The sequence below is a fragment of the Lampris incognitus genome, chromosome 7 (assembly GCF_029633865.1).
Source record: "Lampris incognitus isolate fLamInc1 chromosome 7, fLamInc1.hap2, whole genome shotgun sequence".
In the NCBI taxonomy this organism is placed as follows: domain Eukaryota; kingdom Metazoa; phylum Chordata; class Actinopteri; order Lampriformes; family Lampridae; genus Lampris; species Lampris incognitus.
In genome coordinates this window covers 38,072,034-38,093,875 of record NC_079217.1, presented here as the reverse complement: position 1 = coordinate 38,093,875, position 21,842 = coordinate 38,072,034, and the positions used below count along the sequence as shown (strand labels likewise).

At 42.0% G+C, this 21,842-nt stretch overlaps 1 protein-coding gene across 1 annotated transcript in view; it reads right to left on the bottom strand.

The window, feature by feature from the left end:
- Positions 1-3,111: 3,111 nt before the first annotated feature.
- Positions 3,112-21,842, bottom strand: part of lsamp (limbic system associated membrane protein) — a 348,196-nt gene continuing 329,465 nt past the window's right edge. Inside the window, exons 6-8 of the mRNA XM_056283373.1 lie at positions 20,297-20,417; positions 12,530-12,678; positions 3,112-4,410 (exon numbers count right to left, since the gene is read on the bottom strand). Of these exons, the coding sequence (XP_056139348.1) occupies positions 4,313-4,410; positions 12,530-12,678; positions 20,297-20,417 (368 nt within the window). The 3' untranslated portion in view covers positions 3,112-4,312. The remainder of the gene's footprint in view (positions 4,411-12,529; positions 12,679-20,296; positions 20,418-21,842) is intronic.

Below are 21,842 nucleotides of genomic sequence, written 5' to 3'. Positions count from 1 at the left end.
ATAATTTTTAAAGAAACTGACTGAAATAATTTTATGCCATGAGAAAGTAAAGTATAATAGAAGAAGAAAAAAAAGGACACCGTTGTGTCGTTTTCCATGACTGGATTTTTTCTTGCAGCAAAGAAACGGAAGTACAAATGTGGTCATTACATTGGTTTCTGAAGCTAAACAGCTGAGTTGTATAAACATGTTTTTGCTGACTTTAATTTCAGGACATTCTCGAGGCATCTTATATACAGACAAAGAAGAAAAGAAAAAAGAAAAAGGAAATCATATATCTGATTTTGAAGTAAAGGAGTAAGACGGTGACAGTATCGGGAAGTGGATGGTTAACTGTCTGATTGACACATTATACCTGGTATGTATCTCATGCCTGATTTAGTTTTCAAATAGGCTAGTAATTAAAAGCACACTTACACACACACACATAAGTTTTTCTTTTCTTTTTGCAGTTGAGCAATTTCCATATTTTGAGGCAATTTTGGATAGTGAAGTCTGTGGCCTCATGTACAGTACAGTAGAAGTCCACGTCTGTCTGTCTGTGTGGGTTTTGGTGCTGTGTGCATACTGCAGGCTGGCTGTTGGTGTTCCTACGTTCAATCCCTTCACAAACATTTCCCTCCCTCTGTTTTCATGGGGCAGAAAAAGCCCCACAACTGCAAATTAATCTTAACCTTTCTTTTTTTCTTTTTAACCTGGTTGGACAGAGATGACGTTTGTCTCACACAAAAACGCAAAGAAGAAAAGTTCAGATAATGATAACCTATTCAACTTAAGTCAGTTCAGTATATCATCAAACTAAATAACTTCACCTCATAACTATTTAAGGTGTCCTGATGCAGGAAAACCAACCTATGGTGTATTTCAAACAGGCTGTAACAAGGATTTTTGAGAATTAATCGCGGATGCGTTTTGGCCCCCAATTCCTGTAGACAGTTGGGGTTACGGCGAGGTGTTTCTCCTGCAAAACTAACATATATTCTGTTTGGTTGAGAGTCAGTCTGCCAATTACTGCCCCAAAAGCAGCCTCCATCTGCCCTGAGGTTTTCATTAGACACACAGTGAGACAGGTTGATCGAACTGGCTTACACATTACACTATAGCACACATTGTTCTCCTGCAGACTCATCATCTAGGTCAGAAGATGTGACAACGTGATTCTTCACCAGGGACTCCTGATCACTGATTTTGGTATTTCAGTAAAAGTTTAATGCTGGCAATAAACTAGCATCCATAAGTATGGGTTATAAGTCAGGCAGTGGAGATAGCAAGAGAGGTGAATCCACACTGTGGGGGTCACAACAGAGTTTTACACCCCCTTTCCTCCAAATTTGGCATGTGTCTGATTCGCCTATGGTGCCGTCACTGCATAACCTCCATGTGAATCGTGTGACACACGAGGAGGTGGCCACTGCTTTTTCCACCTGCTAGGGAAGGTAACATGTGGATGCTCTCACACTGTTTGCCAAGTGAACAGGTGCCCCACCTCCTGTGTGAGTTGTTGGTTACGATGGCAGGACACGTTACCCATACTGGCTGCAGTGCCGGGAACACAGACAATTATGTCCCTGTGACAGATGGCCAGGCTCGAGCCATGAACTTCGGTTTTGGGACACAAGCGCATTAGTCTATTATGCCGCCTAAGCCCTCGATAACATTGGAGTTATTTGTTTGATGTAAAAAAACAAAAACAAAAAAACAAACAAAACCATTTAATTTGAAAGCATAAAACCAAGCAGCTGTTTGAGTTTCATTTGAGTTACTGCCAGTTATAAAAATGTGAAAATCAACAATTGCAAGTTATGGTGTCTGAGTAAGATTCCTTTTAATTGATTCTGTTTTTGCTTTAATTAATTTTCACCGACTCTTAAGAATCCTTAATAATCCACTGGTCTGGTTATGGTCAGATTGATGGGTAATCCTCTTCATTTATCAAAATTTTTATGCAGCTCTGTAAATAATGTTTCACCGTGATGAAAGTTAGACTGTCTCACTGGCATCACCACAAACAAGTCACGTGGTGTCGTCAGGCAGTCTTCAATACATCTTCAACGTAGGACCAGGATGGCATTAATTGTAAGTGCATTTGATGATCCTGCATTAACTGAGTTTAGCCCACACAGGAGAACAACCATTTCTGTACATCCAGTCCAGGACATAGGTCCAGGGATGGGCAACATGATCTAGAAAGGGCTGGTGTGGGTGTAGGTCTTTGTTGCAACCGAGCAGTGACACACTTGATTGTATTAGTCAACCAATAGTCTTTGCTAAGGACCTTGTAGACTCAGGTGTGTAACTGCTTGGTTGGAACAAAGACCTGCACCCCACACTGGCCCGTTCTGGATCATGTTGCCCACTCCTGAATGCTGAGAGATGTGCTGAAATGGTGAAAAATTCAGCTGATACTGTGTGGGTTTTAATAATTCCTTACAGGTTGTTCATCTCAAAAGAAGACAGTTCAGAGCTGCACGCTAAAGTAAACATGCTATTTCACTAGCATACTGCTAACTGTGGGATTAGCTCCTCTGGGGTCATGACGGTAAGGCTGGTTGGGCAGAGCATCCGATTGAGGTCGAGTGATGGGAACAGGCTTAGCCTGCACACTTTCTGTGGAGCTGGGTACACTGCTGTACAAGTGGGGACTACAGTATTATCATCACGGCCTTGACTGAACAATTGAGAAAATAACGTATTCAAAACCTGGTCTCACATTCAGCTTATTTTTAGACTGTCGCTTTATGTCCCAGCAAGCGGGTGAGCCGTCACTTCATAACAAGTGGAGGATTATTTCCAGTCCCTAAAAGTCATTTGAACTCCTGCAACATCTGAAGAGTTGGTAAATGAAATGCAGCAACAAAAAAAAACGACCCAGAAATGATTTCTGTTTTTAAATACTAGACCCTTTCTCGTAAACAGACTTGCCAAGCCAGAGATTCACAATTTAATCATTTTTAACAAATCACTAACCTATGAAGAAACATGGACCTATAATAAATTCTTCTTTTCATTGTAAGGACACTGGATTCAAGTACTGTACAAACGCCTTTTAAACCGAATAAAAGAAAGACCCAAAGAAGGAAAAAAATAAAAACAACCCTCAATATATTACGCATATCCTTTATAATTTCATATGAAAACACACATACTTTTTTTGAAAGCGAAAAAAGCAAGTCATTCATTGGTGTCATACATTTTGATCTAAATTCCAGCAGTATGGAATAATGACGGTGTGTAGTTGGTACCTTAAACTCATCAGCTGAAGCAGATGCAGTATCACATGTGGCTAAACGAGGCTCAGCTTTCCTCGGACATGGGGAGGGGCCTCATACAAGCAACAAACACCGTACTAGCACTGGTAATCTCCTTTAGTTGCGGTGGCAGAACGTGTTTTCGTATCACAGAGGAGTAAAAAATTTGACTATGTACACTTCCTATCAGTATCACCTACTGTGTCTCGCTAATTGAGAGTGCTGCTCGACAGGAAAAGGGGGTTTCTTTTTTTTTCCTCTTTCGCAGTAAAGGTGAGCAGCAGCCGGGCGGCTGAAAGAGGACGCTAAAGATACCAAGCGGTGGATGAGTTTACCTCTGACGCTTTGTGTTCACTAGCTGAACTAAAACCGTTTCTGTTTTACCGACTACGCAGCAGCAAATTAGGTGACAGATGTGTCCGATGGGGCAAGGTGTGTGTTTAAATATGGCGGCATCAGGTATCCTGGCGGTGCAGACACTGCAAAGTTCATCCTGTGCTAATCTGAGATCCCTCTGAAATCTGTGTCTGCTAGCGCCCCTTCTATGCGTTTCAGTGATATTTGGCAGATACTTTGCTTGTTGCTCATTAATGCACTGGTTAAATGTTGGTTAAATCTAACAATACAATTTAAATTTGAATAATACAACTATGGGAGAAAGAGGAAACCCTGTGTCTTTAGTGTTTGTCGACACACATGATTGTTGACGTCTCTATTGTCACACAAAAACCCCACACCTGATCCAAACCCCAAAACCCTTTAAAGACACAATTTAGCGAAAACAAAGAAATACATATGAAATCAAAATAACAATACCATTCTTTAAAAAGAGCTGTTTGTTTGTTATGTCCTTCATTTCATTATTTTTCTGTTACTGAACCTTATAATCACTTTTTTTTTAATCCAATGACTTGTCTTAAAATCTAAGCGGTGCTGATTACGTTAGTTTTTGTCGTAACATAACGCAAACAGTCTGGGGGTGGTACAGTTGGTTGTAAGGTAAAAATAAGAATGGGGGGGGGGACACAAGGAAGGAGGCCAAATTAGGGCAAGACAGAGTGGTATTAACACTTGAAGAAAAGGCAGGCAAAGCAGGCCAGCAGGAGCCACAGTGATTGAGATACAGAAGCAGAGCCGTTGATATCTCGACCTGTCCCAGGTCCTAGAAAGGGGGAGGGGAGAAAGAGAGAGAGAGAGAGAGAGAGAGAGAGAGAGAGAGAGAGAGAGAGAGAGAGAGAGAGAGAGAGAGAGAATTACTGAATAGATTCACTTGGTATTACATCAAACTTACAGCAATGGCCAGTTCAGCAAAAAAGATTTAAAATTGTTTTACTGTGAAATAACACTGTGTTGAATTACATTTCTGCTAATGTCTTGTTTAAAACAAGCACCTTTTCCTCCCCAGCTAATTTTTTTGTGTGCCTTTTTTATGATCATACCGGTGAAACATTTTGAACACCATTCAACTCCTAAACTTTTTTGTGGCCTCCAATGTTAAAATCTGAATCACAATATCTTTTATTGGCTAAATAAGTCTGGGCATATAGGGACTGACTCGGAGGATTGTTCATGTGGATTTCATTACAAAATTACAGAAGTTTGTATATTAAAAGCACCGGCGTCCCTGCATGAGGGGCCGGTTGGGCCTGGGCCCACCAGATGTCGCCATTGCACGACATGAGCGATATTTCAGTGTAACAAGTAAAATATTTGTTTTTCTTCGTATCTAACATTTTGAGTTTATTTCATGTGACAGTGGTAGTCCTGTCCAATACGCAATACGTTGCACATATCTTCCTGTACCTGTTGTGTAAAGGTCAGTACTTCTAGCAGTCTTCGTTCGGTGAGCATGGGGCCTGTCAGCGTTCGTTTAACCAAGTGAGCCGTTGAAAACACTGCGCATGTTCAACGTGCTTTCAGTAATGACTTGTGGGGCACCAGCATGTTGGCCCCATGCTGAGAACAGCCAACCAAACATAACAGAATAAATGACATACGTCAAGACGTTTAGTAAATGTTGTTTACGGTTTCGGTGATGCTACGCAGCCACACACACCATTTGACACCATGGGGCAACAGAGGTTAAATAGCGATACTTGCTATGTTATGCTAAAGTCAATTCATTTATGGATTGGTGGACTTCTGACAGAAAAGTTACTGACAAGTTTGCCCAGATGAAAGGTCATCATGCGTCTCTTCTTTTCAAGCAATGAATGTCACCAGTGGGTCTATTTTGCATTATTACAAGGCGTGCTGGTAAACCTATTTATTTTGCTGGGTAAATTTCATATTCACAAAGCCAGAATACTTAAATCAAGACCTTTATTCAAATTATTTTTGATAGATATTGAATATTACTTTGAGTCTCTGAATTTCGTTACAAACAAAAAAGGTATGTCAGTGAACGAAATTTATTTAGAAATGTTTAACTGAAGAAGTCTGTCACTACTACTACTACTTTTGGCTGTTCCACTTTGGGGTCAAAGAAATCTGCCACTAAGTTACTTTATTTTTTCCCCTTATTTATTTATTATTTAGTTACATACTTTTTATATCATTTGTCTTTGTTGGATTTATTATGTTTGTTTTATGTATATACTTTAATTTAATGGTTTAATGGACTAGATTGACTGATTGTTGTATGTTTACATCTTCAATTAAAAAAAACCAAAACAAGGCGTGCTATTTGTTGTAGGTTAAGGCCTGGAAAGCAATTTCCCTGCTCTGAAATGTTGCTTTGGATGTTATTACAGTTGCAGACCACAATAAACATACACTGCTTGATTACTTTGGATTTGCGACACCCTGGCCAGGCCACCAGACCATCACAGGGCCAACACACACACACACACACACACACACACACACACACACACACACACACACACACACACACACACACACACACACACACACACACACACACACACACACACACACCTAGGGACAATTTAGTATGGCCAGTTCACCTGACTTATATGTCTTTGGACAGTGGGAGGAAACCGGAGCACCCGGAGGAAACCCACGCAGACAAGGGGAGAACATGCAAACTCCACACAGAGGACGGACCCGGGATGACCCACCAAGGTTGGACTACCTCGGGGCTCGAACCCAGGACCTTCTTGCTGTGAAGCGACTGCACTAACCACTGTGCCACTGTGCCGCCACAGTGGGATTTGTGATCCGATGCTGTATATACACTCACTGGCCACTTTATTAGGTACACCTTGCTAGTACCGGGTTGGACCCCTTTTTGCCTTCAGAACTGCCTTAATCCTTCGTGACATAGATTCAACAAGGTACTGGAAACATTCCTCAGAGAGTTTGGTCCATATTGACATGATAGCATCACGCAGTTGCTGCAGATTTGTCGGCTGCACATCCATGATGCGAATCTCCCGGTCCACCACATCCCAAAGGTGCTCTATTGGATTGAGATCTGGTGACTGTGGAGGCCATTTGAGTACAGTGAACTCATTGTCATGTTCAAGAAACCAGTCTGAGATGATTCGAGCTTTATGACATGGCACGTTATCCTGCTGGAAGTAGCCATCAGAAGATGGGAACACTGTGGTCATAAAGGGATGGACATGGTCAGCAACAATACTCAGGTAGGCTGTGGCGTTGACACGATGCTCAATTGGTACCAAGGGGCCCAAAGTGTGCCAAGAAAACATCCCCCACACCATTACACCACCACCACCAGCCTGAACCGTTGATACAAGGCAGGATGGATCCATGCTTTCATGTTGTTGACGCCAAATTCTGACCCTACCATCTGAATGTCGCAGCAGAAATCGAGACTCATCAGACCAGGCAACGTTTTTCTAATCTTCTGTTGTCCAATTTTGGTGAGCCTGTGCGAATTGTAGCCTCAGTTTCCTGTTCTTAGCTGACAGGAGTGGCCCCCGGTGTGGTCTTCTGCTGCTGTAGCCCATCTGCCTCAAGGTTCGACGTGTTGTGCGTTCAGAGATGCTCTTCTGCATACCTCGGTTGTAATGAGTGGTTATTTGAGTTACTGTTGCCTTTCTGTCAGCTCGAACCAGTCTGGCCATTCTCCTCTGACCTCTGGCATCAACAAGGCATTTTCGCCCACAGAACTGCCGCTCACTGGATATTTTCTCTTTTTCGGACCATTCTCTGTTAACCCTAGAGATGGTTGTGCATGAAAATCCCAGTAGATCAGCAGTTTCTGAAATACTCAGACCAGCCCGTCTGGCACCAACAACCATGCCACGTTCAAAGTCACTTAAGTCACCTTTCTTCCCCATTCTGATGCTCGGTTTGAACTGCAGCAGATCGTCTTGACCATGTCTACATGCCTAAATGCATTGAGTTGCTGCCATGTGATTGGCTGATTAGAAATTTGCATTAACGAGCAGTTGGACAGGTGTGCCTAATAAAGTGGCCGGTGAGTGTATATATAACAAGGTAATATACCAGTTGAGTGAGATCAAATGCTGTTATTGATATCACTCATATCCCTGTATCCACTGCGCCGTTGTATGTTAATGTGTGTATTTGTGATTTCATTCATTGATGAGGTGTGTTTGTATTTGGATTCATTGAGCAAGTAGGTTTGTGTGTAGTTTCACTGACAAGTCAGATGCTGCCCATACAGAGTTTATTTTGCCCCACCACGCTTTCCATGCCAGACGCCACTGATTGAAAGTCTCAGTGGGCAAAATGAAAGACACTGGCATTTAGAAAATAACGGGCCACCTTTATACAATGTCATATCTGTAAAGCGTTACTTAATGCACTGAAAGGAGATTATGGATATCAGTAATAGAAATATATTAACTCAAATATATGCAGATTCAGAGTTTTGGTTCTGCATGTTTAACAGATTCATTCATTCATGAATGTTTAACTCACAACAAAGTAAAAAAGATGTAAACGAGATTTGGAATGGTACAAGTTCAAGTTCACATATAAAAAGTACCATGTACCTTCAATTGCAATGGCATATATGCTCTGGCTATATGTAAGGAAACAATAAATAATAAAAACAACAAATAAGAAATCAGAAATGCCACAAAAAAATCTGTTTAATCTATGTAGTTAGATACACTACAGCCTCTGCAAAGGTGAATTTGTGAGAACTGAATATATACACGTGGTTAAAAAAATATCCTACTGTTAAAGCATATTGTCCAGTTGTGCTTGTTTGAAATCACAGTGTACGTTATCATCAGCTAAAATAAAATCTAAATACAAATACTAATAATAATGCTACAAATATCACATAATATTGCTAATATTATGATACTGAGCTTTTAGGGAGCAGCCCGTGAACAAATATAGACGACAACAAATTTAATTGTTAAGGTGGAGGCGACATCTAGTGGTCATTTTGAAGTACTGGCCTTGGCTCCGTTGAAAGTTTAAAGAGGAGTAATTTCTGTAACCTATTTCAATTCTAATTTTTAATAATTATCTTTAATAATTTAATAAATAACTAAATATTTTAATAATTTAATGAATAATAATTCAGGCAGCACGGTGGCGCAGTGGTTAGCGCGGTCGCCTCACAGCAAGAAGGTCCAGGGTTCGAGTCCCGGGGTAGTCCAACCTTGGGGATCGTCCCGGGTCATCCTCTGTGTGGAGTATGCATGTTCTTCCCGTGTCTACATGGGTTTCCTATGAGGGCTCCGGTTTCCTCCCACAGTCCAAAGACATGTAGGTCAGGTGACTCGGCCGTACTAAATTGTCCCTAGGTATGAATGTGAACGTGTTTGTGTGTGATAGTCTGGTGGCCTGTCCAGGGTGTCTCTCTGCCTGCTGCCCAATGACTGCTGGGATCGGCCCCAGCATCCCTGAGAGCAGGATAAGCGGTTTGGATAATGGTGGATGGATGGAATAAATAATAATTTAATGATAATCGCCTTTTTCTAATGTTCAACCTATGAAAATCAACCCTATTTATACGTCAAAGTCATTTACGTCGACCTTGAAGTTCTGTGGTAAGAGACAATCATTTGAAGCCCTCTTCTGTTGCTGTTGATGAGGTTTCTCCTATTTCTTTACCTGACAAGGGTTTTTTCAGTAGAAAAAGTCATCAGAGACTTCGTCAGTCTCAGCTGACTGCAAGTATCCCCAGCCTTATAAACAGCACAGTTGCATAACGACCAAAACCAATGTTCGATTTCATATGCGGCCGTGGCCATTAACTAGAATTACAATGACCATGTGTATTATTCACAGAGGATTGGGCAATAGTTGCAATCACAGCATTCTAAGATGGCGACAGATGTACTCTTAGCTCCCCCTTGATTAAGTAATGGTTGTTCCCTCTTCACATAGATGGGCTCTTTGACTCCCCATTCAAACCAGCATTCCTCCCTATCAAAGTTGTTCACATCCTCGTCCTTGAAAGAGTGGCTACCGGCCTGTAGATGGGTGTAGACTGTGGAGCCCTGTCATGATGTGTTAGCACTTCTGTATTGTGCCATCCTCTTGGCCAGCGTCTGTTTGGTTTCCCCGATGTGGTACAAGTCACAGCAATCCTCCTGGCACTTAACCACGTACACTATATTGCTCTGTTTGTGCCGGAGGACCCAATCCTTGGAGTGGACCAATTTCTGGACAAGCGTGTTTTGGGGTTTGAAAACAACTGAGACACAGTGTTTGGAAAACAAGCATCTCAGCTTTTCCAACACTCCAGCCACATAGGGAATCACCACTGGTTTACGCTTATGCAGCTGTTGTCCTTCTCCTCACTTCGATTGGCTGGTGCACTGTTTGGGTGTCTTCCTGGCTTTGATAAATGCCTAGTTAGGATAACCACACTTAACCAGGGCCTGTTGGATATGGGCTTTCTCCCCTTCCTTGTGTCAGTGGGGACGTAGTCAGCTTGGTGGTACAGCGTACTGATGACTCCTAGTTTGTGCTCCAGTGGATGATAAGTCAAACTTTAAGTGCTAATCAGTATGTGTTGGTTTATGGTAAACATCAACAATCAAATGTCCCTCATCACCAATTGCAATTTCACAGTCTAAGAAGGCCAACCTGTCATTTTTCACATCCTCCCTGGTGAACTTGATGTGGTTGTTCACAGAGTTAATATAGTCGGTGAGATGTGGTACATCCTGAGATTTAATTTTAGCCCAGGTGTCGTCCACAAATCTGAACCAATGGCTAGGTGGTGTCTCTGGATAGCACATCAGAGCCCTCTTTTCCACTTCCTCCATTAAACAAGTTGGCCACTATAGGTGAGACTGGGGAACCTGTAGCACACCCATGCTTCTGCCCGTAGTACTGCCCCCTGTATGTGAAGTATGTGGACTGAAGACACAGCTTCAGGAGTGACACACTTGCTCAGTATTAAGGGTGGTCCTATTGCTAAGGGTGGGATCATTTTGTAATTTCATACAGACTAACGCCACCGCTTCATCAACAGGAGCACACGTGAAGAGAAACTTAACATCAGAAGACACCACTGTTTCATCCCTCTCCATAATGATGCCCCTCACCTTATCCACAAAATCCATAGTGTTCTGAATGTGATGCTCCAACGGGTTAAGAACAGATGCCAGAAACTTAAGAGATGTTATAGGTCACTCAGTTAATCATAAAAACAATAGGCCGTAATGGCACATCCTGTTTAAGTATCGTAGGTAACCCATACAGACTAGGTGTAGCTTCCCCTGTGTATAATCTATGGTACAAAATTCTGTCAATAGCATTGTCCTGTTTTTTTTAAAGTTTTTTTTTTGGCGGCATTTTCCACCTTTATTTGATAGCTATAGTCGAGAGACACGGACGACAGGGGAGAGAGAGAGGATGAAATGCAGCAAGGGGCCTGGGCTGGATTCGAACCCAGGCCACTACGGTAAGAACTCAGCCTTATGTGGTACATGCTCTACCAGGTGAGCCACCGGGGTGCCCCCAGCACTGTCCGGGTTGAACTGCTTCAGACAATCTATCACCTTTTTCTTGTAACCACTACCTGGATCTTGTTTTCAGGGGCTCATAAGTATTTATGCTGCTGAGTAACATCATAAATTTCTCATGATAGTCTGTCTGGTTGATAAAACAGTGCATCTGCCTTTGTCTGCTGGAAGGATGATGATGTTATTGTCCTTACTGACAGTCATGACAGCATTCCTCTCATCTCTACTGATGTTGGACCGCAGCACCTTCACGTTACTAAGGCAGGCTGAAAGTTTTGTCCACAGTTGCTCCGTTCCTGGGTTTGTGACGCTGTTTTTTCAGATCACCGATTCCTAGGCTGTGATCTGTTCTACAAGCAGGATTTGCCTCGGTGCGACAGCAAAATTCAGCCCCTTAGCAAGGATGTCTTTCTGTGTCTGGGTGAGTTAGTTGTCGGTCGGGCAGATTTTTCACCCACTTGTCCACATTGCCAGCGTGTGTCTGGCGTCCATCTCTCTGTCTGCCATCTAGGTCGCCGTCTGTTGTCTGCCAATGTCTCCGGTGTGCAGCAAGTAGGTTGAACTTCTTTTGCTGCCTGGTTTTTGACTTTCCATGTTCTGCTAGATGAGCCTTCTCTGTGAACTCAATCACAGTGGTCTCATCTCAATGTGACGTAAGTCTCTGTTGGATCTGCTCCTTTTTAGCTTTCAGAGTGTCAATGGTAAAATTAGTTTGTCTCACTCGTTCATTCAACAGCTGGCTCTGTGCCTTCTGAAGGATCTGGTTAGCTTGGTGGCCCTTGACAGATTTCATTTGCAGGCTCTTAAGTGTAATCCCACTCTGTCTGCACCTGAGGTTGAATCTCATTTAGTTCCTGTTGTCTTATACGCCGTTCACTCGTACTCGCGTACAAGTTTATGGCAACCCTTGCCTAAATGAGTCCAAATGTCTTGAAGCATGCTCAATAATCCAGGTAAGGAAATCCCATAAAGTTGAATCAGTTCATCTGGACACAAGGTTTAGTGACTTCATAGTCACTCAGATGAGCGATGAAATGTTTCTCACACTAAACATTGTGTCCAGATGAACTGATTCAACTTTCTGGGATTTCTTTACCTGGATTATTGAGCATGCATCAAGACACTTTTTCAGTAGAGTTTTTCCCCATCTGAGTCAAGGATATAAGGACAGGGGGTGTTGTACATTGGCTCTTATCATCTGTTGGAAAATGTAATGTGATTGTAGAGAACTCTGTAATGGAACTGTGATTCGGGGCTACATAAATAAAATTTAACGTAACTACTATAAACCTAAATAAATGAATAACAGTGAATACCAAGTCTGACCGTGCTCATTTTAGTTGTAAAGTGCAGCAATAAAGCACATTTAAGGTGGGGTGTACTTACTATAGAGGAAAAGACTGGCATTCTGGATGCCAAGTCTATTAGAGGCCACACAGGTGTAATTCCCATAATCCTCTTCGGTGACATTGGCAATCATGAGGATAGCGGTGGTGCCATGGATCTGGATATTGATGCCCTGGGCATTAGATAGCCTGGAGAGGAGAGAATACAGTAGAATTAGGCAATATATCAACATAACATCGTTATTGTGACATGAGACTAGATGTTGTCTGGGATTTTGGTTATCGTAATATTGTGATACAACTTAAATGTTGTCATTCCCTGGTTTTAAAGGCTAGATTACGCTAAGTGATGTAATTTTCTGAACTTATCAGACTGTTTTAGCTGAGTGAAATAAACAATAAAATGCCTCCACCTTCTTTGTCATCATATCATATTTGTTTTGATTTTATGCTGTCTGATACAGTGCCACTTGTTTTATTTTTCTAACTGTGTTCTGTAAGGTGTCCTTGAACGCTCTGAAAAGCGCCCAAAAATAAAATGTATTATTATTATTATATCCATATTTCCTAATGATTACTTCTCATAATTTTCTTGTGTGCAAATATCTTATGAACGCACCAATATTCATCCTTAAAATAAAGTCCAAATATCAATATCAAGGTATTCAGTCAAAAATATTGTTACATTTGATTTGAACTTGTCAAGCCCTAGGAGACAATGATGTAACTGAAGCCAATACAGCTTGCAATACACCACACAAAAATAAAGGTCACAGGAATGGGAGTAAGAAAATATCCAAAACAAACTGGACACTATTGAGAAAGAAATATGAACTTTGGCATTGCTGTTAGTCCAAACCTAGCACAATTCTGTTGCTCTCCCTCTGGGGTAAAGATCAGAACTGACTGTCAAGCAGTTAATTTATTATGTGGTCAGCTCCATTAGTATTTTGATAGCGCTACACAATAACTATTAGGTCAAGGGGCAGACTGTTTATGTACATCCAGACGACTCATGTGAGCCCACTCACACATTGACATAGTAAGCAGGAAGTTTCCAATAGTGCAGCTAAAACTGGTGGCAGACAGTTTGAGGAAGGCTGCTAACATTTCTAAACGTTTCAGAGGAAAACGTGCTTGCGGAGCTCTTTGAGGTCTGGGCTATCCTTGATAATTGAATAAATACTTGGTCAAGTAGAATATGTTTGCACAAAATCCTTCATTGTCAGATCATAAAAATATCCCAATGTCACTTCGATATTTATGTTTAACTTTGTAATGCATAAGGATCAATTTACGTTTACTTTAAGCATGTTACACATCTGATATAATTCTGTTCTCTGCTGGGTGAAACAAGTTCTTGTCGTCCATTTTTGGTTGCTAGATTAGTATGCTGCCAGGCTCGTGCTGCTACCCTCTGGGAGTGTTAATGACAAGCAAGCTTATGACAATCAATTACGTCAACCTTGAACCCCTTTCGGGAGAAATGAATCGATACAATCTGCTGACATAGACTGTGTACAGTATCTCTGCGATGAGCTGTTCCTCACACCACTTCTAAACAAAACTCTTTTAATAGCCAAGCACACATCACGGATTCTGCTTGTTCGAGGCTGATTGAGCCCTTCATATCGTGTCTAAGGTTAAGTTAATTTAAGGTGCCTCAAATAAATCCTCCTTAAGTCTGGGTAATGTTATAATCTGAATTCGAGCAGTGCCGCTCAAGTTTATGCTGACACAAAGTTGGCTGATAGGGAGAATTAGCATAAAAAGGAAAGTGCACATCATGGCGCAGCATAATTTTGCCCACTGGGGAAGAGGAGGTTGATAAAGTGCTGAGGTCCTTCCCACAGGGACACCTTGGGGATGGTAGCAGAGCGTGTGTGTGTGTGTGTGTGTGTGTGTGTGTGTGTGTGTGTGTGTGTGTGTGTGTGTGTGTGTGTGTGTGTGTGTGTGTGTGTGTGTGTGTGTGTGTGTGTGTGTGTGTGTGTGTGTGTATTTGTGCTAGTGATCTACTGGAGGGCAAGTGTGTTGACAATGACCACACTCCATCTTAAGCACATACTTTTTTTTTAATGATAAGGCCGGTGGCAGATATATTTGGTTGTGTCTCTTCATGGGAAGTGACTGTACTATTAAACAGGTTTATCTGCCCACAGTGCAAGCTGAGAGACCTAGATACCACAGGACACTACCCTTGCTTGAGAGCACAAGGCTATTTTTACTATAGATTGTAGTGTTTGATTGTGGTGCTACACTGGGGAAATATGAAGCAACTACCCTAAAACCGGTCAAAGAGATACCACTCCTTTGTGCTTTCACTGTAAAGTGTGCTGTCGTATTGCTTCTTTGCAAGTAAAAAAAAAAAAAAAAAAAAACAATTCTCCCCTGTATCTGTATTGATATTCCACTCCTCAGTAGTTGAGCACTTATAACAACACAACTGATGGTTTTGGAAAAAAACCCGATATATATATATATATATATATATATATATATATATATATATATATCCATCCATTATCCAAATCGCTTATCCTGCTTTCAGGGTCGTGGGGATGCTGGAGCCTATATATATATATATAAAATAAACACTCAACAGTAGGGATAGTACTCAACAAATAAGGAGCAAAATAATACTTGACTTGACTATTACTTGACTAACTGGATTATATAATTTTTCCAAGCGCTACTATCATCAGACATGACATTATCAATTTCCAGCGATAGGGGGCAGTAGTGATCTATGGGACACTGGATGTTTTCATCCTCTTGCACAGTCATTCCATCAGTCTTAACGCTGGATTGAGATGATTTGACCCCTCAATTGAACCTCGGTCAAGCTGCGTGTGCACAGGGCTGCAGTTGCGGGTCGGTGGGGGATGAGAGACTGAGGGAAATCATCAGACAGATTTGATTCTGTAGAGTGTGGGAGCATTTAAAGTAGGTTATCACCACAACCGGGAGTGACAGTCCTGTTATGATTCAAGGCTGATGATAAATGAAATCAAGCAAAGAGTACTGCTGAGACTTGTAGCCCGGAATGATTGAAAACGGTCGGGTGGCCGTGACGGCAATCACGCACCGGCTGACAAAACAACAAACACATCTGTCTGTCACCTTGGCTGACAACTCACTTTGAGCTTCTCCATGTCAGAAACATAGATGCTGTGGTATTTTTAGTGATACCCTAGCTTTTAGTTTGATTTCCATACAGCTTTATTCATGCAACTGCCTTAAAGTTGGAACCGTGTCTTTAACCAGATTTGAGTTTTCACGTCTAAAAACCTTGAAAAAATGTTTTTATTTATTTTTTACTACTTTACTAATGCCCGTGGGAGAATTTTTTCTCTGCATTTAACACATCCTAGCTGTGTAGCTAGGAGCAGTGGGCAGCCACCGTGCAGCACCCGGGGACCAACTCCTGTCTCCCTTTCCAATGCCTTGGTCAGGGACACAGACAGGAGTATTAACCCTAACATGCATGTCTTTTTCATGGTGGAACAAACCGGAGCACCTGGAGAAAACCCACTGCACACACGGGCAAAACATGCAAACTCCACACAGAAAGGACCTGGGATGACCCTCAAGGTTGGACAACCCCGGGGTTCAAACCCAGGACCTTCTTGCTGTGAGGCAACAACGCTAACCACTGGGTCACCGTGCTGGCACAGCACAATAAACCACTCAGCGACAACTTTTCATTTGAAAATGACTAATATTGTCTTTTCTGTACCTTTACACAAAACCGTTCTCAATTATCTCATGAACTGTGGGGAGGCGGTCTAGTTCTTGTTAATATTCATGAGCTGACCTTTGAGTGACAAGTACAGGCAACAGTTGGCGGTAAGGGTGGGTGGGGTTTCATAGTTTGATGATTTGATGTGATTGGCTGAATGTAAAGGAGAACGTCTGATGACATCATGAGAATCAGAATAAAATAAGATCACCTGAGAGAAGATGAACTACAAAAAACACCATTCTAAAAAGGTATCGAGTTTTTCCCTTTTCAAGTTAATGCTAGCCATAGGCAATAATCTGAAGTAATCTCACATCCAATTTAAATTCAGAAGGTGATTTCCCCCCAATATTCAAAAATTGAAAAACTTTTCATGAAAACAAATCTTATAAAAACTGAAAAAACCCTCATGACAGCTATCAATATTATATGCACTTTGGTTCTGACCTACATTTTAAGATGATTTGAAAGACGGCCCTGACAACCACATCAGTGCTTTTAGTGCAGAGGCGTGATGTAAAACGAGAGAGGAGCTTAGTGCAGAGTGCCTCTGATCAAAGGGACAGGCAGGGGGTGGCAGCGGTCAGTTATGTACAGTTAGCTGCCTGCTAAAGATGACTGATCACAGCCATCTGAGGCTAATTGTGCACCACTAAAGGACTCCTACATCCTGTGGTGCCAATCACACCGGGAGGCGGTGAATTCAGTGATCCTGTAGTTGAGTGGATTCACACTCCACCATCACCACCACTACCAGTGAAGCGGAACATCTTTTTCAAATAGCCATACATTTGGACTCAAAATAGATATGATGAGGGTTTAGGGACAAGCATGTACAGCAGGACTACAGAGAATGACTGCACCGACAGGGGTTTTGATTGTCCGACCAAATCCATTGCACTTGAACATTAAGTAATGGCAAAGTATCAACATTTTATTTAAAGTATGTAAAGTAGTCATGAAAAGCTGCATCCTTCCCTTTTGATTATAGGAGGGTTTAAGAGCAGAGGTTGACCAAATTACAGTATGTGCCAGCAAACTTTAATCCGATAAAGAAGAGGATGAGGACAGGAACAAGGCTTCATCAGTATAATCAGGCAAACCACACACACTATGCTGCAGCATGTTAGCTTTGACGTTTAGGGAGGAGGCAAGTGATATTTTGACGTTTCATTAAACGTCAGCTACCAGAGAGAAAGTTAGGCCACATTCTCAAGGTGATGGGGGGACTGTAAAGGGGTGTTAAGTTTCTCCAGGGAAGAAAAATAACTACTTTAGATGGAGATTGGGGAAAATGCAAAAAAAAAGAAAAGAAAGAACAACAGATAATGTGCAAAACCTCAGTGTCCATTAATCTTTCACTGATATGATAGGTCTACTTCTTTACTTCTTTAATCATCAGATCTGTGATAACATTTGTGCTTATACGCCAATGCATCCCTCATCCTTCAGAGAACGTGGTAGTTTCGACTGAAATAGAGTTACTGATAGTGTAGCTCCACAGGAGTAATTTCTTCATCACCGTCTGTACCATCAAAGCTCTTGATTCCTCGACTGACTCAGCCACTGAGGCGGCTTCAACAGAGGCAATCTCCAGGATTATTAAATGAGCGGTGTTGGAGAGAGGAGACTGGGCTGTCATTGCCTTCAAATGTCATCAAAATCCTGCTCTCCTCAAGGGTTTCTGACTCTCAGAGCGACTCTTAAATCGGTCGTTTTCCACACTAACATGTGACACTGGACATATTGATATTTTGCAATTTCAGCGAAGAGTACAGCACAATAAAATGTGCTTTGCATTTTAACAGCGCTCATAACAGATTTACAAACAATACAAAAAAGAGGTTACAGTGGTGAAAATTTATCTTCATACTGACTGTAAAGAATAAGATGATGAACCATGTTATTGCCAAGAACGGGCAATGAATGAGGGTGCCACTCAGTGTAAGCCACAATGGAAGCATCCTGCCAGAAGTGTAATTCCCGGAGGGATGCGGGGATGCATCTGACCCAGTGCTGAAAGGAGATGAATTTGACCCTGTCATTGTAACTGATTTGACTGATTTTTAATTTCACCCACTAAATGCAGTTGATTGTGTGGCTTGGAGCTGAATATAATTTCCTGGCTGTCTGCTACAAGTTTAGCATTCCTGTCTCCCTCTCAAATCGATTCCACTTATGATTTACAAAAAAAAGGCCTATCTCTCTTTGGAAGTCAGAATTGCTCTTCGCCCCATGCTTTGCTCCAAGTTCAATCCTTGTTGAGGTTTGGAGGCACTTATTCATCTCCCTGACACTGTCCCGCTTGTCATAATAGCCAACACAGCAATCACACCGTGGGATATAATTACCGTGGCCATATCTACAACTGAGGACATGATGGGTTCATGTCTTCAGGACTTTTTGTGTTATTTTGTTTTCAAAGGGCCGAGTTAAAGCGCTGATCTAAGTCATAAAAGAGGCTGCTAGTGAAACCACAAGGTGACTCAAACTTTTTTTATGGATTTTTTCCCCTCCCTTTTCTCTCCAATTGTATCCAGCCAATTACCCCACTCTTCTAAGCCGTCCTGGTCGCTGCTCCACCCCCTTTGCTGATCTGGGGAGGGCTGCAGACTACCACGTGCCTCCTCCCATACATGTGGAGTCGCCAGCTGCTTCTTTTCACCTGACAGTGAGGAGTTTCACCAGGGGGATATAGCACAGGGGAGGATCACTCTACTCCCTCCAGTTCCCCCTCCCCCTTGAACAGGCGCCCCGACCGACCAGAAGAGGCGCTAGTGCAGTGACCAGGACACATACCTACATCCAGCTTCCCACCTGCAGACATGGCCAATTGTGTCTGTAGGGATGCCTGAGCGAGCCGGAGGCATCACGGGGATTCGAACTGGTGAGCTCCATGTTGGTAGGCAACGGAATAGACCGCTACCCTACCTGGACACCCCAGTGACTCGAACTTTTAAGGTTACTGAAGAGATGGCTGGCTGAAGTCGATAGATGGCTGGAGATCAGCGGTGTTTGTTGCCATATTAGTGATAGTATATAAAAAGAGTAAAGTGGGTCGGTAAAAGTTTGTAGAAATAATGTAAATGTATGTTTTGAAATGGCAACCTATGCATAGACCAGTCGTTTTAATTAGGTTTTCGGGTACCATCAGTAATAATAGTTTTCTATGCTATCTGGTTGTTCTTTACGTTAACCTGTTCTTCCAGGTCTAAAACCTCCCTGACTGGTGGCTGGAATAAATGAAACAGAATAGAATAGAAAACTGGTATTACTGATGATACCCAAGGACTTGATTGAGAACTACTGTAATAGACCATTCTACATCTTCCACCAGTCAATAGTGTCCAACACACTATTTCTTTGTAACTGCGTTTTGTGTGTGTGTGTGTGTGTGGGGGGGGGGGGGTCTCAAAGAGGTGTCAATAGGATCAGCTAACTAGCAAAAATGTCCCCATGGGGAACACTGAAGTTTAATTTGCCACTGTTCTTAAGAGTAGGGGCTGCAGGGCACCGCAGTCTGTTTTCTTCCACAAGGCAGTCAAAGTTGCAGTGCCTTGGGTAAGAAGCTTAATACAGGCCAGACCTTTTCTCATCTCGTCATGCACCACTTAGCTCTAATTTACATTGTGTGACAGCGTGTGGGTCTAGGCTGCTGCTGAAACCATTAATTAAGTCTTCAGTCGATCGACATAATTTGATTGACATAATTATTCGATAACAATTTTGGTAATCGATTACTTGTTTGAGCCATTTATCGAGTAAAAACATAAAACATTTGTTGGTTACAGCTTCACAAATGCTAAGATTTGCTTGCCTTTTTCTGATTTATAGCAATAGAAAATGAATGCATTGGAGGGGTTTGTTTTGCTGTTGGTCAGTTTTAAGGCATCACTTTGAGTTCTGGGTACTTGTGATGGGCACTTTTGACATTTTATAGACTAAACTATTAATCTATTCAATCAAAAAAATGGATAAATTATTTGATGATAAACATAATGATGACCTACAGCCCTAATCTAGGTAGTCCCTAGTCTATGTATGCATGCAATGTTTGACCGGTCTTACCTCTTGTCGTCTCTGTACCACTCAAACTCTGGGGTGGGCACGGCGGTGGCATCACACTGCAGCATCCCTGTATGGCCCACCTGGGTCTCTGAGCTCTGGGTTTTCTTTATGGTCGGTGGGTCTGAGGAGAAACACATATGTCTATCAGTTATACTTCACCGCTTTAAAATGTACCACTGACCTCAACTGAACTGCTGCCACTACAGTTCCCAACCGATTTCCGTCCTGTCCTAAAATACCACCAGGATGTGAGTTGCACATCACTGTTGAGTGGTGAGATGAGATGTCCTAGCTAACCATCCTCAATCTGAGCTCTTCCCAGATAGGTTTAAAGCCACCTTGAAAGTGCTGAATAATTGAACACTTTCTCTTTAATCTTATCAGAACTTTGGTGTTATCGCCTCTGTTGTTTTTCCTTGAAACCCTCCTTAGAATTTGCAAATGATTTAATATTTATTTTTCTAAATCTTTGATATTATTATTATTATTATTGTTGTTCTTATTATTATGCCATCAAATCATGCTTTTGTCTAGGATAAGGAATCAAACCTCAGATTTAGGGAAATTTAGAATATTTATTTGACTAGTCAGATTTCCATTTTCCCAGTTTCATTTGATCTCTATACGGTGGAAATATTGATTGGCAGAGTTCTGCTCAATGAGAATAGTAATAAGAGGTCAAAGCTCAAAGCCCACACATATAATATAAGCACTTTTCATTAGCTTTTTTGACCTATTCGTTTTTTTCTTTATCACTTCCTGACACTTCTTTATTGATTGAACAAAAAAAAAACCCCAAAAAGGCCTGTACTGTGCCGTTCAACGTTTGAGGCCGAGTTGCCCTTTACGACGTAATCCTTTCATGTTATGCTTTGATATCAAAAGCATCATCAATAACGCTCTGACCGAGCGATAAGACTGTCTGGAAGATGCCCCTGCATGTTATTTAAAGGGATCTATGGCTATGTTCAGACAGGACACAAATCTGATTCCGTTTTTCAGAATCCAATTATTAAAACTGACTGCGCTGTTATTTGCAAGTGATCAGATTGGATTTGCGAGATCAGGATGGGTTCATTTTGCCGGTGCGTCTACTTGAGTTGCTATGGCAACGATGTTGGCGTGGGCACGCTAACTAGTGGCACCGTTTTCCATGAACTCTGAATCCAGCAGGCTATCAGTATGGAGAGACAGCCTATTCTTGCCATTTTCACCATGGCAATGCCCGGTTGTGGTGGAGAACATGTGTGGTGCATGAGGCGATGTCAGCGATGGGGGAGGATGGATGTTGTTTTGTGATGCTGTCACTGGCGGCACCACTGAGCAGCCAGGGGTATGGATATGCAAGAGAACCTGGTGGCGTTATGGGGACACATGGCTGTGAGTTTTATGAATAGTTTTATTTTGGTCGGTGACGTCAAGTTTGGCCTGCATTGAGGCACCCCCCCCCCCCCACACACACAGTGATGGCAGACGTGATATCTCGGCATTTGACCAAGAAAGGCCCTTTTACCGTCTCTCCTCCACCCATGCTTGTTCCATGATT